General features: G+C 45.4%; 1 protein-coding gene and 1 pseudogene across 1 annotated transcript in view; one reads left to right on the top strand and one right to left on the bottom strand.

The window, feature by feature from the left end:
- Positions 1-23,084, top strand: part of CATSPERD (cation channel sperm associated auxiliary subunit delta) — a 77,100-nt gene that overhangs the window by 26,574 nt on the left and 27,442 nt on the right. The window contains exons 9-12 of the mRNA XM_066252671.1: positions 4,714-4,864; positions 5,700-5,795; positions 14,957-15,039; positions 16,076-16,252. Coding sequence (XP_066108768.1) covers positions 4,714-4,864; positions 5,700-5,795; positions 14,957-15,039; positions 16,076-16,252 — 507 coding nt within the window. The remainder of the gene's footprint in view (positions 1-4,713; positions 4,865-5,699; positions 5,796-14,956; positions 15,040-16,075; positions 16,253-23,084) is intronic.
- Positions 1,532-4,166, bottom strand: LOC136320194 (basic immunoglobulin-like variable motif-containing protein; annotated as a pseudogene).

Raw genomic sequence — 23,084 nt, 5'->3', positions numbered from 1 at the left:
CAGTCCTTTGCATTTCAAACAAATTATTCCCTTCATAAAATGACCATTTCATAATACAGTATATATCCCCTTTCATAGGCTTAGGCATGTCTGAGTGGATAAATGAATATAAAATTCAAAACAGAAAAGGAAAAAAAAAATTTCTTTTTAACAGAGACAGAGAGAGAGTCAGAGAGGGGGACAGATAGGGACAGACAGGCAGGAACGGAGAGAGATGAAAAGCATCAATCGGCCTGACCTGTGGTGGCGCAGTGGATAAAGCGTCGACCTAGAAATGCTGAGGTCGCCGGTTCGAAACCCTGGGCTTGCCTAGTCAAGGCACATATGGGAGTTTATGCTTCTAGCTCCTCCCCCCCTTCTCTCTTTCTGTCTCTCCTCTCTCTCTCTGTCTCTCCCTCTCCTCTCTAAAATGAATAAATTAAAAAAACTAAAAAAAAAAAAGAAAGAAAAGCATCAATCATCAGTTTTTCGTAGTGACATTTTAGTTCATTGATTGCTTTCTCATATGTGCCTTCACCGTGGGCCTTCAGCAGACCAAGCAATCCCTTGCTCGAGCCAGCGACCTTGGGTCCAAGCTGGTGAGCTTTTGCTCAAACCAGATGAGCCCGCGCTCGAACTGGCGACCTTGGGGTCTTGAATGTGGGTCCTCTGCATCCCAGTCCAACACTCTATCTACTGCATCACTGCCTGGTCAGGCAAAAAGGAAAATATTTTTTAAATAAAAACCTTCTCCTTCTCCTTGAGATGTATTGCAATATGGTTATAAACATATTCACCTTGTAATGTTCACGTGACTGATTTGAGTTCTGGGGCAGCCCCCAGCATAGTCGGTTGTTGGGCAGATAAAATATATTATGCTCATTTTGTTAAAGATGGCGCTGCCCACATGGAAGCTGTCGCCCAGGTGATATTAGTGTGTGTTGGAGGCGAGCTGTGGGCAGGCAGGATCCTTGTAGCCTGGGGCCTGGTTTTGGGATTAAGCCTTTCCCACCCTTTTTGATGTGGGGTGGTGCAATCCCATCATGTCTCTGATAAATGACTTTGCATTAGAGACTTCCCTATTTTGTATATTGGATTGAAGGTTTTGATTTCTACACTATAAAATGAGAGCAGAACGGGAACTTGCTCTCTTGGTTCCTGAGATTAACATTAGAGGAGAGAGCAGAGAGAGGCCATGTGGGGAGGAGGCCTGGAGAAGCAGCCAAGATGGCAGAGTGTTAAGTGAGAAGCCAGTTTTTGCAGTTTGTGCAGGAAGAAGGAAGGAGATGGGTAACAGAGGTGAATAAGTCTGATGAGCTAGAAACCTTTGATTCTAGGAAACTCGGATAAGTCAGTAGCTTTGTGAGCACTGAATGTGAGTGAGTTTTGGAGAACACTGTGTGTTTTTACTTGCCCGCTGGGTGCAAGCTAGGATTAAAGATGATGGCCCACCAGTTTTTGGCTCCATTGTTTCTTTACCGACTGTCTGAATCCAATGCGAACCTGCATGGGCCAGGCGGCTGTGATGGTGACCCTGGCTACTGGCTTTACATCAGTCATTCCCACAATGATTACTTTAACCCTGGTGGCTGCTGTTTCTTCTCTCCTGGATACCTGGCATCTTTCTCCATGCTAAATCCTGATGTAAACTAGCACTGCAAGACCGACCCAGATGCCTATGATGTTTCTTGGAGACATTGTCTTCACTCTTAGTTTTGGCGATTCCCTGGCCATATGTTGGAAGCTGTGACTCTTGTCTAATAGTTACAAATGGGAAGTTCCAAAGGCCAAACCTTTGCCAATTTAGTTTCTGGAATGCTATAATACAATGCAAATTTTCCCCAGCCTTCCTGGTCTTTCGATACTGCAGCCCCCTCTCCAAGTGCCAGATATCTAGATATTCTGGATTTTCAGTATTTAGATCAGTAACAATATCTGCCCATTTTTTACAGTGACTAGCAAATATTTTCTAGTTGATTCTCCAATTAAGATCCAATATTCTACTTCTTGTAGTGATAGGAGACCCCTGCTAAATGCTATATTAGCTTTTTTTTTTTTTTTTTTTTTTTTTTTTTTTTTTAAATAGGGGCAGAATAGGAGCTTGCTCTCTTTTATTTATTTATTTATTTATTTATTTTAAATTTTATTTTATTTATTCATTTTAGAGAGGAGAGAGAAAGGGAGAGAGAGACAGAGACAGGGGGGAGGAGCTGGAAGCATCAACTCCCGCACGTGCCTTGACCAGGCAAGCCCAGGGTTTCAAACCGGCGACCTCAGCATTTCCAGGTCGACGCTTTATCCACTGCGCCACCACAGGTCAGGCTGCTATATTAGCTTTAACAGGAGTTGCTTCAAAGCCAAATGGACAAAAATAATGATTTTGGCAATGATAGATATGATAGCCAGCAGTTCATCTTTCTGTTGGAATCCATGGGAGTCAGAAAAGACCAGAGTAACAGGCTTTATTGAAAGGAAGAAAGGAACCCTGCCAGGTACTTCTCCCGGGAGAAGAGCCCCCAAAACAGACTGAGGCAAAACTTTATAGGGTTGGGAATAGCCTTGAGCAAGGGTGTGTTGGTCTGTTCCGCTTTCTGGAATAACTCCTTTTAGGAGTGATTGACCAGCTTCCTGGAATTCCTCTGTCCCGGGGGCGATTGTCCGGTAATTAAGAGTGGGATTAGGCAGCCAAACGGAACAGCAAAAGGGCAGTTGTAATTCCTGATAATTCATGTATCTATCACTTTCAATCTGTGAGTTAACTTCGACAAGGCTCCTGAAACCTTTTCTCCAGCTGTTTTATTCTTCCCATGAGGCTCATATAGAGCTTTTTTTTTTTTTTTTTTTTTTTTGAGAGAGAGAGAAGAGACTGAGAGAGAGAAGGAAGGAGGAGCAGGAAGCATCAACTCCCGTGTGTGCCTTGACCAGGCAAGCCCAGGGTCTTGAACCGGCTATCTAGGTGTTCCAGGTCCATGCTTTATCTACTGTGCCACCACAGGTCAGGCTAGAGCATCTTTTTATATGGAAGTAGTCATTAATTTGTCTAAACCATCTCATAAATGTTGTATTTCCAGTGAAAGAACCAAACCTAATATCTTCAAATGGGGATTAAAAGCCCAAAATATTTAATGCTTCTTCTTGGGTAACAGGTAGAATATTTTCAACTCCCATTGTGCTATATAAGAAATTCCGCCTGACCAGGTGGTGGTGTAGTGGATAGAGCATCAGACTGGGATGTGGAGGACCCAGGTTCAAGACCCTAAGGTCGCCAGCTTGAGCGCAGGCTCATCTGGTTTGAGCAAGACTCACCAGCTTGAACTCAAGGTTGCTGGCTCAAGCAAGGGGTCACTCAGTCTGCTGTAGCCCCCCGGTCAAGGCACATGTGAGAAAGCAATCAATGAACAACTAAAGAGCCGCAACAAAAAATTTGATGTTTCTCATCTCTCTCCCTTCCTGTCTGTCTGTCCCTATCTGTCCCTCTCTTTGACTCTCTCTGTCTCTGCCACAAAAATAAAAAATAAAAAGAAATTCCAACAAGAAATTAATGAAGAATACTACAAGAAGTCTTTTATTATGGTCAGCTTATGCAGTACCATCATCTGAGGTCTAATACTTTCCTCTGCTTAATATCTTCAAGACAATATTGAGACCACTCCCTTTGATGTCTTCCTTTTTTATCAGAAGTTTTTCTTGGAAATTTGTTTCTTTACATTGCCTGATTTGTTTCAAATTTGTAGTCACTCCATCAAATTCACTTACCAATTTCCCATGCAAGAGGTAGCTTGCCCAGCCTACCTCTTGGATAAGTTTTCCAAGCTGTTTTCCTCACTGTAGATGATTTCTGATGTACTAGATGGGATTCTGATTATCTTGAATTATTTCCAGCAGATAATGAGGTACTATCAAGGAGGCAAGAAGAATGGGATGGGTTTGGAGTTTTATAGATTGAGGTTGCCTGATTGAGGAAGGCATAGTCAGAACAGATAGCATAAATTTTCTCCCAGGTATGAGGTCACTGGACATCTCTGTAGATAATGACCGTCTCCTTTGGGATCCAAGCATGTTCCTGAGGCACGTGAGCAGAAAGACTGTACAGCACCTTGTAGGTTCTCTTCAGGAGACTTTCTCTCAGATTTGTGCCCACCATTTCCAGAATCATTTGCCCTTTTTGTTTCTGCAATGTTAGGCATTAAATGCAACTATAAAAGTTCTATTACAAGGAAGGAGTTACAACCCTGATTCTTGAAAAACTGTGGCAATTGTTTACAGCATTCTACAAAAACTTGAGAGCTGTAAAATGGGCTCCTTTAGCCTGTCCGGTGGGGTCAGGTTGCTGCGGCTGCAGCCGCGGTGGAACCCCACTATGGACTGGAATCACAGCTTCCAGCGTGCTGCCTGCGATGCCCCTCAGGTTACCCTGGGGCTGGTGTCTCTCATTCCATCAGAGAACATCAGGGCAGTGCCCTGCTGTGTGTGCCCAGAGACCAATAGTTAGATATCATTGACAACACCTACCTTTTCATCGTGTTTTATACTTGACCTCTGCACATACGAAGGATATGGCGAAAACTTAAAGAAAAAAATCTTAGCTATCCTTTCAGATCTGCATACCCTTCTATTAGACATCTAGTATTTATCCCCCTGAAAGCAGCAACCACAAGGTAAATAAATGAGCCTGTCATCACTGACTTGATAGTGTCTTTTATCACTTGAGATTCAGTAGTCTTTCTCTCTCAGGCCAAGTTCTGGTACTCAGACCACCCGCTGAACCGCAGTTTTGGGCTGCCTTTTAACTTCAGTGGAAACGTGGACGTCCTCATCACCCCAGGCCAGAAAGGCATTCTGATCTTCTGGTTTGAGAAGAACCTGTTAGTTTCCCGAAATGCAGGTGAGTGAGGCCCAGGTTTGGGGCTGCCACTTAGTGTCCCCTTCAGGCCCTCAAAGCACAGGCCATTATTTTTTCTCTCCCCCGACTTGAGTGGACAGGACCCATTCTCACTTTGCTGGCCTAACTGCATCCCCATACCACCCCATTCCCTGCTTTGTGAAACCTTCAGGGACAGGTAAACAGGTTCTGAAAGTCAGCAGATGCCAAGGGCCGAGGGTCCAAGTCTTTGGTCCAGGAACTGCAGATCTTGTTTTGGGGCTGAGATTAGGGATTCTGGGAAATGGGTTAGGGCCACTCACTTGAGCGTCCCTACCTGTCTTAGCTAAGGAATCCTCGCAGTGCCCAAGGTATGTGAGCCCCAACCTGCCAGCTGGCATAAACAGAGAAACAAAAGGTAGCCCTCCCTGGAAAAGTTGCTGTCAGAAAACTCTGTGCATAGGTGTGGCTGCAAGGTTACCAGCCATGACAGCCAGCTTCCCAGCACCAGTAAGGCTACCTGAATACCATGTTCCCTGTAATACAGGGAAAGGGCTCAGGGCTGGCCTACCTGTTTTGAGACCCCATTTCAGAAAGAGAGCTCTGTCCTATTCCTTATATATGTAACCTGTATGGTAAAAGGCACCATGGTGTTCAAGCCTCCAGACAGTGAAAAATCTTCCTTAAACCTAAGCATGTTCAGAGGATGTTTTACAACATTGCATCTCAATGTTATATTTCCCTTGAATCTTTATCACTTGAGTCACAAACTAAGGGGTGGGGTGGGTGGTACTTCAGCAGGGGACACCCCCTTCCAGCACATGCTCAGGTCTTGTGATTCTGCCCTGTTGTCTCGTAGGTCAGCTCATCGACAATGTCCAGGTGAAAAAAAAACGCACCACACTGCATTCTTCCATTGTGGAAGCCAACATCACCATCCACAGCGTGGCTGCCGGTGCGTGCTCAACCTATGAGTAGATTTCTAGCCAAAATGTCTCTTTAGGTCCTCAGCCTATTTTTTAATTAGGCTGTTTATTTCTTTATTGTTGAGTTGTAAGTTTTCCTTATATATATAATCTAGAGGCAAATCTCTTATCAGAAATAAACTCTGAAAAGCCCTAGCCAACTAGAGCTAGTCAGCTGGAGTGGCTCCCAAAACACCAAGGTTGCAGATTCAATCCCTGGGGTCAGGGCACATATGGGAAACTACCAATGAATACAAAACTAAATAAATAACAAATGAATGCTTCTCTCTCTAAAAATCAATCAATAAAAATAAAAGAAATAGGCTCTGCAAATGTTTTCTCTAGACAGTGGCTTTTTTTCCACTCCTTTTTTTCTTTTTTATTAAAATTTTTTTTTTTAATTTATTGATTTTAGAGAGAGAAGAAGGAGGGAGAGAAACACCAATTTGTAGTTCCACTTATTTATGTGTTCATTGGTTGATTTCTGTATGTGCTCTGACCAGGGATTGAACCCACGACCTTGGTGTATTGGGACGATGCTCTAACCCAGTGGTTCTCAAACTTTTTGAAGTCGGGGCACATTTAAAATCCTACAAATAACTGTAGGCGCACTATATACAAATTTCTGAGAAATATGTTATAATTAAGTCAAATATTAAGGAAAAAATATAAAGTCCAAGTGTGCTTTTATGGTAATTAAACAAAATAAATACAATAAAATTAAATTTATTCTGACATTAAAAAACATTTTTATGTTACATTTTTTGAGTTATGATTTTTAGAATTCATAAAAAAGGGGTTAAAAAATTAAAAAATGACAAAAAGTTATCTTTTTATATATATAGATACATTCTTAGTAAGATTTAGTAAATTTGGCAAGTCCCAGCATGAATGTGTTAAGTTTTTTCATTCTTGTGTTTATAAGAAACATGAGCCTGATGTGTCCTAGCGATTTCTTCAATGTTTGGGCATATATTTGAAAGGCAAACTCTCATTTCCTCGTCAATACATTGAAGAATTCCTCTCTTTCTACTCTTAATTGTGTTGAGGGTAGAAAATCCTAATTCACATAAATAGGATGTTGAAAATTGTAGTAAAATGTTCAAAGCTTTTTTTTTTTTTTTTTGTATTTTTCTGAAGCTGGAAACAGGGAGAGACAGTCAGACAGACTCCCGCATGCGCCCGACCGGGATCCACACGGCACGCCCACCAGGGGCGAGCTCTGCCCACCAGGGGGCGATGCTCTGCCCCTCCGGGGCGTCACTCTGTTGAGACCAGAGCCACTTTAGCACCTGGGGCAGAGGCCAAGGAGCCATCCCCAGCACCCGGGCCATCTTTGCTTCAATGGAGCCTCGGCTGCGGGAGGGGAAGAGAGAGACAGAGAGGAAGGAGAGGGGGAGGGGTGGAGAAGCAAATGGGCGCTTCTCCTGTGTGCCCTGGCCGGGAATCGAACCTGGGACTTCTGCACGCCAGGCCGACGCTCTACCACTGAGCCAACCAGCTAGGGTGTTCAAAGCTTTTTTAGATATTGCCACATATTCTTCTTTTATAGAAATCCAAAAGTCTTCAAGAGACAATTCCTTATGTTTAATCATCAATCCACAATCAGTGGATATAGCTGCTAGTTCTTCTTAATGTTAAACCAAAATCACTTGAAGCTTCTGTAAGGTATTTTTCCCCACCGAGAAGGAAGAAAGGGGGCCGGAGCCTCGAAGTGTGGAATAATAAAAGGCTTTATTGAGTCCAGAGCATGCATCCCGTCTGACGAAGTTCCCTGGCCCCGAGGAAAGATGGAGGCCAGGGAAGTCGCAAGTAGTGACCCGTGTGGGAGATATTTAAAGGGTCCCTAGGGTGGTCAAGCTAATATGAAGTGGTAAAATCTCACTGGCTGGCAGATGGTCGCTTTTTTCCAAAGGGCTCCTGGGAAGTTTCTTTTAGTGCGCTTGGTTGTGGGCAGTCCTAGCCAAAGTTTGCAGGTCTGGGTTCCCCACGTGACCATATTATCCACTGACCTTACATTCTGACCTTTTGTGTTAAATAGAATAGGGGCACCATTTTTTCGTCTGGCTACTTCCTGCTGGCTACAGGGGCGTCGTGGGGAAGGGGAGATCGGAAGGTGGTAGTTTTGAGGGGTGTCAGGAGGAACATCTGTTTTGCCATGAGTTGAGAAACTTTGCGGATGCGGTCCTGTAAGGATTTTTTAAAAGGGGGATTTGTAGGGTCCAGCCTTTTGGTGAGCTGGAGATGGATGGAGTCCAGTGGTTCCAACTGCCAGTGGTCCTGTAAGGAGGCAACCTTGAGGCAAAACTGCATGTTAAAGGAAAAGGGTAAAAGGGCGTAAAGGGTAGAGTGGCGTAAAAGGGAACCATAACCAAGACCTGTGAGGGAACGAGAGGTCCAGAGTGTGATGGCAAAACAGAGAAGGTAGTCCCTGTGTCCACAAGAAATGAGATGGACTTACCCACTCATTGCAGCATACCCTGGGTTCTTCGAGTCAAGGCATGTCCTAGGAGTTTGAGCGATGCACCCACCTGGCTGGATTGGCCTTCCCATTCGGGCGGCTTGTCCTCCATGTAGAGGTGCTGAGGAAAAGCCTGTTGCCCAAAGGGGCAATTGCTCCACCAGTGAACGGGCTGTTTGCAGTCAGGGCAGGGCTCAGTGGGCAGCCGCGGGCAGGGGCCCTGCCGGGACCAGTGACCATGCTTGCCACACTTAAAGCAAGCTGCTGGTGGGATTTCTCTTTGATGCTTGGACTTGGGTTGGGGCATCTCCTGTGCCTTGCCTCTGTTGCTCTGCAGGCCTCAGGGTTGCCACCAGAGCCTGGGTTTGGAGCGTTACCTTCTGCGGGCCTGGCAACAGCCTTAGCCTGTTTCTACTAGTTGGGACTGTTACTGTTAAAAACTTTAAATGCCATGTTCACAGGTTCCGGATAGGGGTTTGGGGGTTGAGAATAAGAGGAAGGGGGCTCATAGGGAGCCCGGCACCCAGATCCGGCAGGAAACGCTGTAGCCAGACAGGACAGGGCCAGAACTTCCTGCAAAAAAATTGCGGTTGGGTCTTGGGGTCCTGCAAACCGGGGTACGAGCCAATAGTAGATGGAGAAAGGCCTGACAAAAGAAGAACTTAAGAACACAGTGGAGGCCCTGGCCGGTTGGCTCAGCGGTAGAGCGTCGGCCTAGCGTGCGGAGGACCCGGGTTCGATTCCCGGCCAGGGCACACAGGAGAAGCGCCCATTTGCTTCTCCACCCCTCCGCCGCGCTTTCCTCTCTGTCTCTCTCATCCCCTCCCGCAGCCAAGGCTCCATAGGAGCAAAGATGGCCCGGGCGCTGGGGATGGCTCTGTGGCCTCTGCCCCAGGCGCTAGAGTGGCTCTGGTCGCAACATAGCGACGCCCTGGATGGGCAGAGCATCGCCCCCTGATGGGCAGAGCTTCGCCCCTGGTGGGCGTGCCGGGTGGATCCCGGTCGGGCGCATGCGGGAGTCTGTCTGACTGTCTCTCCCTATTTCCAGCTTCAGAAAAATGAAAAGAAAAAAAAAAAAAAAAAGAAATTAAGAACACAGTGGATACCTGGCCAGCAGGGGAGGAGAGAGTGGTAGTGGTGAATAAAAAACAGGATTTTGCACCCTGGCCGGTTGGCTCAGTGGTAGAGTGTCGGCCTGACGTGCAGGAGTCCCAGGTTCGATTCCTGCCCAGGGCACACAGGAGAAGCCCCCATCTGCTTCTCCACCCCTCCCCCTCTCCTTCCTCTCTGTCTCTCTCTTCCCCTCCTATAGCCGAGGCTCCATTGGAACAAAGTTGGCCCGGGCACTGAGGATGGCTCCATGGCCTCTGCCTCAGGTGCTAGAATGGCTCTGGTCGCAACAGAGCAATGCTCCAGATGGGCAGAGCATCGTCCCCTGGTGGACATGCCGGGTGGATCCCGGTTGGGCGCATGTGGGAGTCTGTCTGCCTCCCTGTTTTCAACTTCATAAAAATACAAAAACCCCCACAAAAAACAAAAAACCCCCAGGATTTTGCAAAGGGAGGGGATAGGGCTCTCGGAGGGAAGAGACCTGAGTGAAAGAAGTCCGCAGAGGGACGAGAGAGAAGTTCCTAGACAAGGGGGCAACCCCAGGGGTCAGGCAGGAGGGAAAGAGAGTTGGGAGTCCGCGGAGAAGGAAAGATCAGGAGTGGAGGTTTTAGGTGAGGTTTCTCTGGTCAGAAAATGGGCCTGTGTGGTGAAACAGGTGGCACAGAGATTAAGGACAGGAGCGCAAATAACTAGAAGCCCTGTATGTAAAGGATCTCCAACCAACTCCCAGTGTTTTGGCAATAGTTAAATTGGTGAGGGTGTTAAAACCAAAAGTCCCTTCAGGAGGCTAATTCAGTGGGTTCTGTGGCTTGGCCACAGTGGAGAAGAAGAACAGTTTCTTCTTCTTTAAGGAGGGAGATTCCTGTGCCCCCACGGCCGGCCTCAGTCGTTGGAGTGGTCAGATTTGAGCATCAGCATCCCAAAACTCAAGGTCTGGCCATGGACGAATAAGGTAAAGTGGATATGCTCAGGACGTCTCCATGAGCACAAGCACTCAGAACAGAAAGACTTCCCTGACATAGCTACGGTTTCAGAAGGGAGTCTTAGTGGAAAGAACTCAAGGGTGGCTGGAGGCAGGGGACTTACCACACCGTGCGCCAAAGTGGGTGGAAGGTCAGAGATCCTGGTTCTTTCTCGGAGGGAAAGGGAAGAGGAGCGGTCCTTGCGGACTTCAACTCCTCCCGGGTTTTCAGCACCAAAATGTAAGGTATTTTCCCCCACAGAGAAGGAAGGAAGGGGGCCGGAGCCTCGAAGTGTGGAATAATAAAAGGCTTTATTGAGTACAGTGCACATCCTGCCCGAGGAGGTTCCCTGCCCGAGGAAAGATGGAGGCCAGGGAAGTCGCAAGTGGTGACTCGTGTGGGAGATATTTAAAGGGTCCCTAGGGTGGTCAAGCTAATATGAAGTGGTAAAATCTCACTGGCTGGCAGATGGTCACTTTTTTCCAAAGGGCTCCTGGGAAGTTTCTTTTGGCGCGTTTGGTTGTGGGCAGTCCTAGCCAAAGTTCGCGGGTCTGGGCTCCCCACGTGACCATCCCTCATTATCCACGGACCTTACAGCTTCCATGAATGGGTTTCTAATCCAATCGTATTGTTCAGTGTTAAGTGATGGAAAATGCTATAAAGTCTGCCCATCAGCCTTCAAGTCCTACTTTATTTACACTTAACTTTTGCTCACTTCCAGAATTGGATTCTTCAATATCACTCTTCTTTTTGAGAAATCTATCCATTTTATTTGGGTGTATTTATCTAAAAGTAATATAATGATGTGTTAATAATAAATATAATAATGATGTGTTAACAAAAGGAGTGGTATTTTCATAATGAAATGGTATAATAGAGCAACTATATTTATTTTTATATCTGAGTACATGCTGTGAACCAGCACAGCTAGTAATTCTAGGTCCTGAGTGGGAATGGTGCAGAATGAAGAAAATACGGAGTCAGAGGGCCCTGTAACTGCTGCTGGCAAGAACAAAGCTGCCCAAAAACCACATCTTGCTTTATTTATAGGACAAAATGAGCCCATTAGCAAATCAATGGTCTCTGATCACGTTTCCAAGGCAACCCAAGAATTTTACCAAGTGCAGAAAACCCCAACATACATATCATCTTAACTTTACATCAAACAAAGGATGGAAGAAACTTGCCTCCAGTTTTTCCAGGGAACATGGGGGGTAGTGTAAACAATCTAGCACCACAGCTTAACAGCCTTTTGCAACCTAATCAGGCAAGTGAGGTGGGGGGTTGGGCAGACTGTCAGCTTACAGCCAATTTCCCACATCTCTGTCCCCCAAAAATTTAAACTCTAAAAACTCTGTTGGTTTTTTGGTTCCCAATAGGCACATATTTCTCAGGAATACCATAGGACGCACTGGAAATCTTTTAGGGTGCACCAATGCACCCTGGTGCACACTTTGAGAACCACTTCTCTAACCAATTGAGCTACTGGGCCAGGGCCCACTCCTTTTTTTTTTTTTTTACAGGGACAGAGAGAGAGAGTCAAAGAGAGGGACAGATAGGGACAGACAGGAACAGAGAGAGATGAGAAACATCAATCATCAGGTTTACGTTGCAAGACCTTAGTTGTCCATTGATTGCTTTCTCATATATATGCCTTGGCCATGGGCCTTCAGCAGACCAAGTAACCCCTTGCTCGAGCCAGCGACCTTGAGTCCAAGCTGGTGAGCTTTATGCTCAAGCCAGATGAGCCCGTGCTCAAGCTAGCGACCTTGAGGTCTTGAACATGGGTCCTCTGTATCCCAGTCTGATGCTCTATCTACTCTGTCACTGCCTGGTCAGGCTGGGCTCACTCCTTTTTTTTTTTTTTTTTTTTTTTTTTTATTTTTCTGAAGTTGGAAATGGGGAGGCAGTCAGACTCCCACATGCACCTGACCGAGATCCACTCAGCACACCCACCAGGGGGTGATGCTCTGCCCATCTGGGGCATTGCTCTGTTGCAACCAGAGCCATTCTAGTGCCTGAGGCAGAGGCCACAGAGCCATCCTCAGTGTCCGGGCCAACTTTGCTCCAATGGAGCCTTGGCTGCGGGAGGGGAAGAGAGAGACAGAGAAGAAGGAGAGGGGGAGAGGTGGAGAAGCAGATGGGCGCTTCTCCTGTGTGCCCTGGCCGGGAATCGAACCTGGGACTTCTGCACGCCAGGCCGACGCTCTACCACTGAGCAAACCGGCTAGGGCTCTCACTCCTTTTTTTAAAACCACTGCACACATATCACTTCCCATGTCTAGAATTCTTAATATTTTCTTATTTTCTAAAGAATAAAGTTATCCCTGGCCAGTGGCTCAGTGGATAGAGCATCAGCCCAGTGTATGGATGTCCTGGGTTCCATTCCTGGTCAGAGCACACAGGAGAAGTGACCATCTGCTTTTCTCTCCTTCCCTCTCCCCCTTCTATTTCTCTTCCTATCCCACAAACAGTGGCTTGATTGGTTCAAGTATGGCCCTGGGCCTTGAGGATAGCTCAGTTGGAGCACATCAACCTCAGGCACTAAAAATAGCTCAGTACTTGAGCATCGGCCCCAGATGGGTTTGTTGGGTGGATCCCAATCAAGGAGCATGCGGGAGTCTCCCTCATTATCTCCCCTCCTTTCACCTAAAAAAAAAAAAAAAGGAATAAAGTTCATATTTGCAAGAATGCCATTCAGCCTGAACTGTGGTGGTGCAGTGGATAAGGCATTGACCTGGAGTGCTGACATGGCTGGTTTGAAACCCCAGGCTTGCCCAGTCAAGGCACATACGGGGGAAAAAAAAAAAAGGGCACATACGGGAAGCAACTACAAGTTGATGTTTCTCACTTCTCCCCCCTCATCCCTGCCTTTCTCCCTCTCTCTCTCTCTCTCTCTCTCTCTCTCTCTCTCTCTCCTCTCTAAAATCAATGAATAAAATCATTTAAAAAATGCCATTCAGGTCTGTGTACCTCATCTGACCGCCCATCACTGCCCTTAGGGATCCCTATTGTCCACCTAACCCCATGGTTCTCAACCTATGACACTGGGTGATGTATAGAGACATTTGTGGTTGTCACAACTGCGGATGCTCCTCATATCTTCTGGGTAGAAGTCATGGATGCTGCCCAACATTGTACAATGCTCGGGACAGCCCCTACCATGAAGAACCATCCAGCCCCTAATGTCAGTGGAGCCCAGGTTGAGAAATCTTCCACAATATCAGTCTGGTCCTTGCTCTGCAAGCACACTGCACTTTTCTACATCAGATGCTGTTTTCAAGGCTCAGTTTAAGCCTCACTTTTTCTGGTAACTTCTTTGGTTGCTTTTTTAAAAAAAAGAATAAAAATATACATTGGATCTCATTGCCCCCTTTTATAAAACCCTTTAATGGTGTCCTTTGTTCTTTGGAACTTTGTATGTGCAAAAGATCATAAACAACCTCAATGTCCATCACCAGAGGACTGGTTAAATCAGTTATAGTTTATCCAGACACCAGAACATCAACCAGCCAATTACATTGATGTACACAAAAGGAATGAAAAAAATTAAATTACAAAGCAGCTTGGAGGGTTACAAAATATCCCATGTATATAAAACTATCAGAAAAGATGTTACTAAAATGTTAAGAGTGGTTATTTAGCCTGACCTGTGGTGGCACAGTGGATAAAGCGTCGACCTGGAAATGCTGAGGTCGCCGGTTCGAAACCCTGGGCTTGCCTGGTCAAGGAACATATGGGAGTTGATGCTTCCAGCTCCTCCCCCCTTCTCTCTCTCTGTCTCTCCTCTCTCTCTCTCTGTCTCTCCCTCTCCTCTCTAAAATGAATAAAATAAATAAATAAATAAATAAAGAGTGGTTATTTATGTCAGGACTCAGTAACCCCCTGCCTGTGGGCTAAATGTGGCCCATGGCTTGTTTTGTTTTGTGGGGTTTTTTTTGGTATTTTTCTGAAGCTGGAAACGGGGAGAGAGAGTCAGACAGACTCCCGCATGCGCCCGACCGGGATCCACCCGGCACGCCCACCAGGGGGCGACACTCTGCCCACCAGGGGGCGATGCTCTGCCCCTCCGGGGCGTCGCTCTATTGCGACCAGAGCCACTCTAGCGCCTGGGGCAGAGGCCAAGGAGCCATCCCCAGCGCCCGGGCCATCCTTGCTCCAATGGAGCCTCAGCTGCAGGAGGGGAAGAGAGAGACAGAGAGGAAGGAGAGGGGGAGGGGTGGAGAAGCAGATGGGCGCTTCTCCTGTGTGCCCTGGCCGGGAATCGAACCTGGGACTTCTGCACGCCAGGCCGACGCTCTACCACTGAGCCAAACGGCCAGGGCCCATGGCTTGTTTTTGTAAATAAAGTTTTATTGGAACACAGTCATGCTCATTCATTTACCAGTTGTTCAGAGCTGCTTTCACAGAGTCGAATACTTCTAACAGACATCACATGACCAGCAAAGCAGAAAATATTTGCCATCTGGTCCTTTACAAAAGAAGTTTGCTGACCCCCAATCTAGCTGATGGAATTTGGGGTAATTTTAAGAAAAAAATCTGTTTACATTTTTAATATATTTGTCCATTGAAACAAGCCTCATTTCAATTTTTGTTTCATCTTGTTTGATTTTTTTAGGTGAGAATGAAATGGCAGTTTTAACTCGGGAGGATGATTTGTATTATGGCAGCTTAGGAATCCTGACAAATTTCCTGATCAAAGTAGGTAAAATCAAAGTTAGGGTTATCGCTGGGTTTGTCAGGTTAACAGTCTTGTTCTCAAACTTTCAGTACTGTTTCTGAAGGCTAGAAATTGCTCCAGCTACTAAAATAGTAACCATATTTTTAATAGCAATAGTAATAATAGTTTTAGTTAATATTAAATTATTAACATTAATTTAATAATTATAGTCATAATAATAATTTTAATAGTTATTAAAATAACAGTAATTACAGCTAAAAGTTACTGAGCACTTAGAATATGGCAGGTACTGGTCTAACTATCTTCTGTTACCCTATTTAACCCTATCGTCTTGAAAAGTAGACCAATTATATTGCCCACATTGGACAGACCGACAAACTGAGGTAAAGTCATTTGTCCAAGGTTACAGAGGTAGGGAGTGGTGACACTGAGAGTATCTCACATTATCATATACATCATGCATATTTAATTATATTTCATCCTCAGAACAACCCTTGTGAAAGAGTCAATGTCATACAACTTTTTACAGGGAGAAAACTTAAGTTAAAGTTTCTCTCTTTTAAGGTTCCATTAGCAAACTGAGCCAGAAGAGTCCCCCGAGCTGTGCTGACTGCTACTTCATTGTTTTTCCTGTTAGATCTACAGCCCGTATTTCCTGAAAGTTGCCTGACAATGGAATTAGGACAGGATCTCTGGCGGTGGGTCATCAGCATGAGAATGGACTCTTTGAAGTCTTAACCCTGACATTCTGATGACCATTGTTTTCTGAGAGAGATTTTGTAGCTTTACAGACTCTCCAAAGAGGTCCATGACCTACCTGTAAATAAATTTCCTGAGTATCCTTTCTGATATAAAATACAGTTTTTATTATTAATTTAAACACTGAGGGATGAATGAAACTGATAAGTAGGTGTCTCAACAAAGTGTATCATGACTTTACTGTTTGCGTGTTTGATCTATCTTCTTTAAACCTGAATCCCAAGACAAAATTTAAATCCTCAAAAAAGAATTAGAATGACCTGATTTCAAAAATCACTTTTTTTTTTTTTTTTTTAGTTTGCACACCAAAACATCTGGTCCCAAGAGGCAGCCCTGATGTTCACCAACCTGGGAATGCTTGAAATTCTGACCCCACTTCCCGATCCGGTTTTTCCAGCTTTTGATTTCCAGAAGTGTCCTGTGAATATCCAGGCAGTCCTCATGGACACTAAACTCCAAGTTGATGCCTGCAAAGTATGTGATCGTAACTGTTTAGCTCCATGTTCAAGACATTATTTTTTTTAATTTATTTTTTTATTTTATTTTTTACAGGGACAGAGAGAGGGAAAGACAAGGACAGACAGACAGGAACAGAAAGAGATGAGAAGCATCAATCATCAGTTTTTTATTGCGAGACCTTAGTTGTTCATTGATTGCTTTCTCATATGTGCCTTGACCACGGGCTTCAGCAGACCGAGTAACCCCTTGCTCGAGCCAGTGACCTTGGGTCCAAGCTGGTGAGCTTTTGCTCAAACCAGATGAGCCTGCGCTCAAGCTGGCGACCTCGGGGTCTCAAACCTGGTCCTCCACATCCCAGTCCAACTCTCCATCCACTGCGCCACCACCTGGTCAGGCAAGACATTCCTTTTTTAAAAAAATCAAATCCGCCTGACCAGGCGGTGGCGCAGTGGATAGAGCGTTGGACTGGGATGCCGAGGGCCCAGGTTCGAGACCCCGAGGTCGCCAGCTTGAGTGCAGGCTCATCTGGCTTGAGCAAAATAAAAAATGCTCACCAGCTTGGACCGAAGGTTGCTGGCTCAAGCAAGGGGTTACTCGGTCTGCTGAAGGCCCGCGGTCAAGGCACATATGAGAAAGCAATCAATGAACAACTAAGATGTCGCAACAAAAAACTGATAATTGATGCTTCTCGTCTCTCTCTGTTCCTGTCTGTCCCTATTTATCCCTCTCTCTCTCTGTCCTGTAAAGAAAAATAAATAAATAAATAATAAAATAAAAAAATCGAGACCCAGAGTGGCCATCTGTGGCCAGCAACCACATGTAGAACTCCAAGTAGGGTTGGTTGCCTTATAAAACATAGGATTCCCAGTTAATTTGAACTTCACATAAGCAACTGAATTTGGTAACCAGTCACCACTTCCCCAAAGGCTGGTAAATCTTGTGCAATTTTCTCTGTTCTTTCAAACTGTAAGGCCAAAGGATGCCGCCATCGTGGCCATTCACATGCAGGTTCTTATTGGATTCTGGCCAACGGTAAAGAAACAGCAGAGACAGAGGATGGTGGGCCATTCTGTTTATTGGTGTTTCACCAAGACAGGCAAGCCGCAAGAGAAGCCAAGGGAAATGCAGAAACTAGTTTCTTCCCTGGAGGGCAAGGGATCAGGGAGGGAAAAAGAAATCCTACCACACCTCTCAGGGGTGGGGACAGAATTTCTCTTTCCTTTCAAAACTTTCTGACCTGACATCCTCTCCTCCAGCAAATATTAGCAAAAAAAATGGCCCTTCCCAAATAGGAAAGTAATTTGCAATTTCACAGATCACAGATACCTGGCACTGCCCAGCCCCCAATGCAAACTAGAAGCCAGCAAACATAAAAATCATATTTTACAAACTTATTTGACCAATACAAAGAGAAACACATTTCACTTTTAGTAGATGCACTTTGTAACAAGTCAACCTACCATCAAAATGGTTCAGAAGAGAAAAGTAAGTGAAAGGCCCACAAGGAGTCAAGTGAACAGTTATAGCTCCACAGAAACTTATCTGGAGAGTCTCCTGTTGTTCAAATAAGTTTGTAAATGCTGGAATCCATGGGAGTCCAAAAAGACTAGGGTAACAGGCTTTATTGAAAGGAAGAAAGGAACCCTGCCGGGCACTTCTCCTGGGGAGAAGGGCACTGGTTAAAGACTATGAGGTGAATTTTATAGGGTTTGGGAGAGCCTGAGGAGATACTGAGTCAGAAGTTCTGGTATGTTCCCTTTTATGGTTTTACAATTTCAGCTTTCTGGAAGCTCCTCCTTAGGGCGGTTGATCAGCTTTCTGGAACTTTTCTGCCTCAGGGGCGATTGCCTAGTAAGTAAAGGTGAGGTCAGGCAGCCAGGCAGAACAACCAAAGGGCAGTTGGAATTTCTGGTAAATTCATATATCTATCATTTCTCAACTCTGTGGTATGATTAAAAGGAAAAGAGGTGGGGGGAAGGAGAGGGTATGGGGTTCAGGAAGGAGGTTTGTCTCAAACTGGCCATCTTCTGGAGCTACTTTCTGCTGTTATCCCTATTGGGGGCCTCCTTCGTGAACCTCCCCTTGGGGCAGTTGGAGTAGGGGTTATAAAAGCATTTGATTGTAGGTAATCCTGGAGATTTCCCTCATTCGAGCCTTCTGGAACTTGATAAAGAAAGAGGCAAGCATTAAAATTAGGCACAGCCTGACCTGCGGTGGTGCAGTGGGTAAAAGCATCGACCTGGAACACTGAGGTCACCGGTTCGAAACCCCAGGCTTCCTTGGTCAAGGCACATATGGGAGTTGATGCTTTCTGCACCTCCCTCCCTTCTCTCTCTGTCTCTCTCTCTCTCTCTGTCTCCTCTTTCTAAAATGAATAAATAAAGTCTAAAAAAATTTTTTTAAAAATTAGGCACAAAATTAGGCTTGGTCTTATAATTGGTGTTAGCATCAAGAACATGGGGTTTTTCCAATTTTCTGATTAGTGAAGGTCTGCATGCGGTTCTGTAACAAACTAGTGAACAAACGTAAGAAGCAGGGTTCAAAAGTTAGAAAAATAAATAGGAGAGTGAGTACACCAATGAAAGGCAATAGTCAAGACACCCAGTTTGTGCGAAACCATTGATTCCATGACTCGGTTTGTTTTTTATAAATTTGCTGGGCTTCAGAGAGAGAGAGAGTGGGAATAAGACAGGGCAGTGGCCAGTTCCCCTGCTCCTAGACCTATTTTTATAGAAAATTTTAAAGCAACAAGAAGAGTTACCTGTATAACTCATTTGGTCCTTAGATTGACGAGTAGTGTACTAGGAACTGGAAGAGGCTCCTGGGGTGGGATTAGGTTGATATTTGGGGTGAGATAGATTAGGGTACAGGTTTTTGTCCAATTAGTAGAGAGACACATATAGGTGTTGATCCCACACGAGTAGAAAGCCCCTGATTGGGTGAGGCAGGTTGAGAGGTGAATAGAGAATAGAATGACAAGGGGTCAGTTTTGTTTCTCTGTTTCTGAGCTCCAGATGGTCAGGGTGGAGGAAAGAGCCGCCCCTAGTTTCCCTTTTCCCAAAGCCTGATTAAAAGAGTCCTTATTCGCCATATGTAGACCAACCAGCTTCTGGTTTGTGCTTGGAGTAAGGCATGCTGTTTTTTCTACTTTAGCAGCAGTGGGAGTTGTCAGGATCACAGTGTGTGGACCTGTCCAGGTGAAAGTCAGTCCTTGGGTGCTATAGTGCTGGAAGCGCCTCTTGGACAGTTTTATCTTTTAATTTAATTTTAGCCTGACCAGGTGGTGGCGCAGTGGATGGAGCATCGGACTGGGATGCAGAGGACCTGGGTTCGAGACCCTGTGGTCGCCAGCATGAGTGCGGGTTCATCTGGTTTGAGGGGAAAGCCCACCAGCTTGAACCCAGGGTCGCTGGCTCCAGCAAGGGGTTACTTGGTCTACTGAAGGCCCGCGGTCAAGGCACATGTGAGAGAGCAATCAATGAACAACTAAGGTGTTGCAACGCGCAATGAAAAACTGATGATTGATGCTTCTCATCTCTCTCCGTTCCTGTCTGTCCCTGTCTATCCCTCTCTCTGACTCACGCTCTGTCTCTGTAAAAAATAAAAATAAATAAAATAAAAATTAATTGTAACTTAAAAAAAGTTTAATTTTAATTTTTTTTTTTTTAACAGAGATAGAGAGTCAGAGTGAGGGATAGACAGGGACAGACAGACAAGAACGGGGAGATGAGAAGCATCAATTATTAGTTTTTCGTTGCGCATTGTGACACCTTAGTTGTTCATTGATTGCTTTCTCATATGTGCCTTGACCATGGGCCTTCAGCAGACCGAGTAACCCCTTGCTCGAGCCAGTGACCTTGGGTCCAAGCTGGTGAGCTTTGTTCAAACCAGATGAGCCCGCGCTCAAACTGGCGACCTCGGGGTCTCGAAGCTGGGTCTTCCGCATCCTAGTCTGATGCTCTATCCACTGCACCACCACCTGATCAGGGTCTTGGACGGTTTTGAACAGTTTGCTGAGTAACCTGTAAATCCTGCAAGTACTTAGGAAAAGGGTGGTTACGTTTCTACACTTTGTAGTTAGAGTTTAAGTCCTAGTGACCACTGCTTCTAGCTGGAATTAGCAGCAGGTCCCAGCCTACAATAGGCATGGGGCATTGAGACAAGAGGAATAAAGGAGATACTATACATTAAATCAGGGGTCCCCAGCCTGACCAGGCAGTGGCACAGTGAATAGAGCATCGGACTGGGATGTGGAGGACCCAGGTTCGAGACCTCGAGGTCACCAGATTGAGTGTGGGCTCATCTGGTTTGAGCAAAAGCCCACCAGCTTGAACCCAAGGTCACTGGCTCCAAGCAAGGGGTTACTTGGTCTGCTGAAGGCCCGCAGTCAAGGCACATATGAGAAAGCAATCAATGAACAACTAAGATGTTGTAACGTGTAATGAAAAACTAATGATTGATGCTTCTTATCTCTCTCCGTTCCTGTCTGTCTGTCCCTATTTATCCTTCTCTCTGACTCACTGTCTCTGTAAAAAATAAATAAATAAAATTAAAAAAAATAAATAAATCAGGGGTCCCCAAACTACGGCCCGCAGGCTGCATGCAGCCCCCTGACGCCATTTATCCGGCCCCCACCGCACTTCCGGAAGGGGCACCTCTTTCATTGGTGGTCAGTGAGATGAGCATAGTTCCCATTGAAATACTGATCAGTTTGTTGATTTAAATTTACTTCTTCTTTATTTTAAATATTGTATTTGTTCCCATTTTGTTTTTTACTTTAAAATAAGATATATGCAGGCTTGACCTGTGGTGGCACAGTGGATAAAGCGTCGACCTGGAATGCTGAGGTTGCCGGTTCAAAACCCTGGTGTTGCCCAATTATGGCACATATGGGAGTTGAAGCTTCCTGCTCCTCCCCACTTCTCTCTCTTTCTCTCTCTCTCCCCTCTAAAATGAATAAATAAATAAAAATAATTTAAAATAAGATATGTGCAGTGTGCATAGGGATTTGTCCATAGTTTTTTTTATAGTCCAGCCCTCCAACGGTCTGAGAGACAGTGAACTGGCCCCCTGTGTAAAAAATTTGGGGACCCTTGCATTAAATAAAGCAGCAAAATCAGACTGTCAATACCTACAGTAGAGATCTTTGAGGGATAAATAAAATTCAAATATCCAGGCAAGGCATAGTAGATGGCCCTTGTGTTCACAAGAAATGAGATCAGTTTATCTGCTACTTAGAAGAAACACCTTAGGCCCGTGAACAATGTCCTTGAGCCTTCAGTGGCAATTCCCAGCATGCTGGGAAGGTCAGGTCACAGGTAGCTAGAGCAGGGTTAGAAGAAACTGAACCCTTCCCTCCATGGAGCAAGGGGGCAGCTTACCTTCTCGTGTCCCTTTTCCACAGCACAGACGTGTCAACCGGTGGGGCCGGGAAGCCTGGCACGCTTCAGTTCAATGACCTTTCTTTCTACTCTTGAAGCAGGGCCATGATGGAATTCTATGAAGCCCTTTAGGGTGCTGGAGCCTTTAAGAGCGTATGCCAAAAGCTGGTATTTCCTGACTTCTTTTGGGCCTTATTTGCCTTTTCTGTTACTTCCTTGGCCATATAGACCTTAAAAGCCATGCTCAGAAGATCTCACTGAGGGGCTTGACTAAGAGAGCGAAATTGGGAATCCAGTGTTTAAAGAAGCCTATTAGACTGAGGAAAGAAAGGATTTGATTTGCAGTTGTTGGTGGCTGGAGACTGCGGAGGGTCTGAGTTTGATCTAGGGTGAGATCTCAGTTGGTGGAGGTTAAGGCAATGCCCAGATAGACTACGGACTAGAAGTGAAGTTGAGCCTTAGCAGAGAAGACAGGATATCCTTTATGGTGAGAAAGTTAAGAAGGGTGGCAGTGTGTCTCCTTGAGGCAGGCAGGGAGGGGCTGCAGAGGAGCAGGTTATCTACATATTGTAAGAGAGCACTAGTTTCAAAATAGCATGCTGCTAAATCCTGAGCTAGTGCCTGCCCAAACAGGTTTGGGCTATTTCTGAACCCCTGGGGTAAGACAGTCCACGTAAGTTGCTGGCTGCATTAGTGTCCAGGTAAAGGCAAACAGAAAGTAAGAGTCAGGGTGAGAGAGTAGGGATTACTGGATGGAGGGGAACTACCACCTCATTGATTAGGCATAAGTCTTGTACGAGGTGATAAGCCCCTGAAGGTTTTCGAACAGGAAGGATGGGGGTATTGCAGGGAGAGTCAATGGGGATGAGTAAGCCTTGATTTAAGACAGGGGTTGGGAACCTTTTTGGCTGAGAGAGCCATGAACACCACATATTTTAAAACGTAATTTCGTGAGAGCCATACAACAACCATGTACATTACACATTATCCAATAAAAATTTGGTGTTGTCCTGGAGGACAGCTGTGATTGGCTCCAGCCACCTGCAACCATGAACATGAACGGTAGAAAATGAATGGATTGTAATACATGAGAATGTTTTATATTTTTAACGTTATTATTATTATTATTTTTTAAAGAAGTGGTAGCAGCTGCTTAAAGAATGGCTCTGAGGGTGTAACAGCCAAGGCTGGGGCCAGGTCTGCTCAGGGAGGTGACAGTCTGCAGAGGAGATGCACCCCAGACACTGGCTGGGGAACCACTAGTGACCACAGCAGTTAACAAGGTCAACAATGGCAGAAGGGAAGGTTCCTGAGCAATCTCTCCTTCCCAACCCCCACACTGCCAATCCTTCTCCTCACCCTCTCACCGGGGAGCTATAATTACACTGGGTGGGCTGAGCGGGAGAACGTTATTATTTTTTTAATTAAAAATTTGTCTGTGAGCTAGATGCAGCAATCAAAAGAGC

The sequence above is a fragment of the Saccopteryx bilineata genome, chromosome 1 (assembly GCF_036850765.1).
Source record: "Saccopteryx bilineata isolate mSacBil1 chromosome 1, mSacBil1_pri_phased_curated, whole genome shotgun sequence".
Taxonomy (NCBI): domain Eukaryota; kingdom Metazoa; phylum Chordata; class Mammalia; order Chiroptera; family Emballonuridae; genus Saccopteryx; species Saccopteryx bilineata.
The sequence above is the reverse complement of the archived record's forward strand: the minus strand, read 5'-3'. Positions and strand labels throughout refer to the sequence as shown.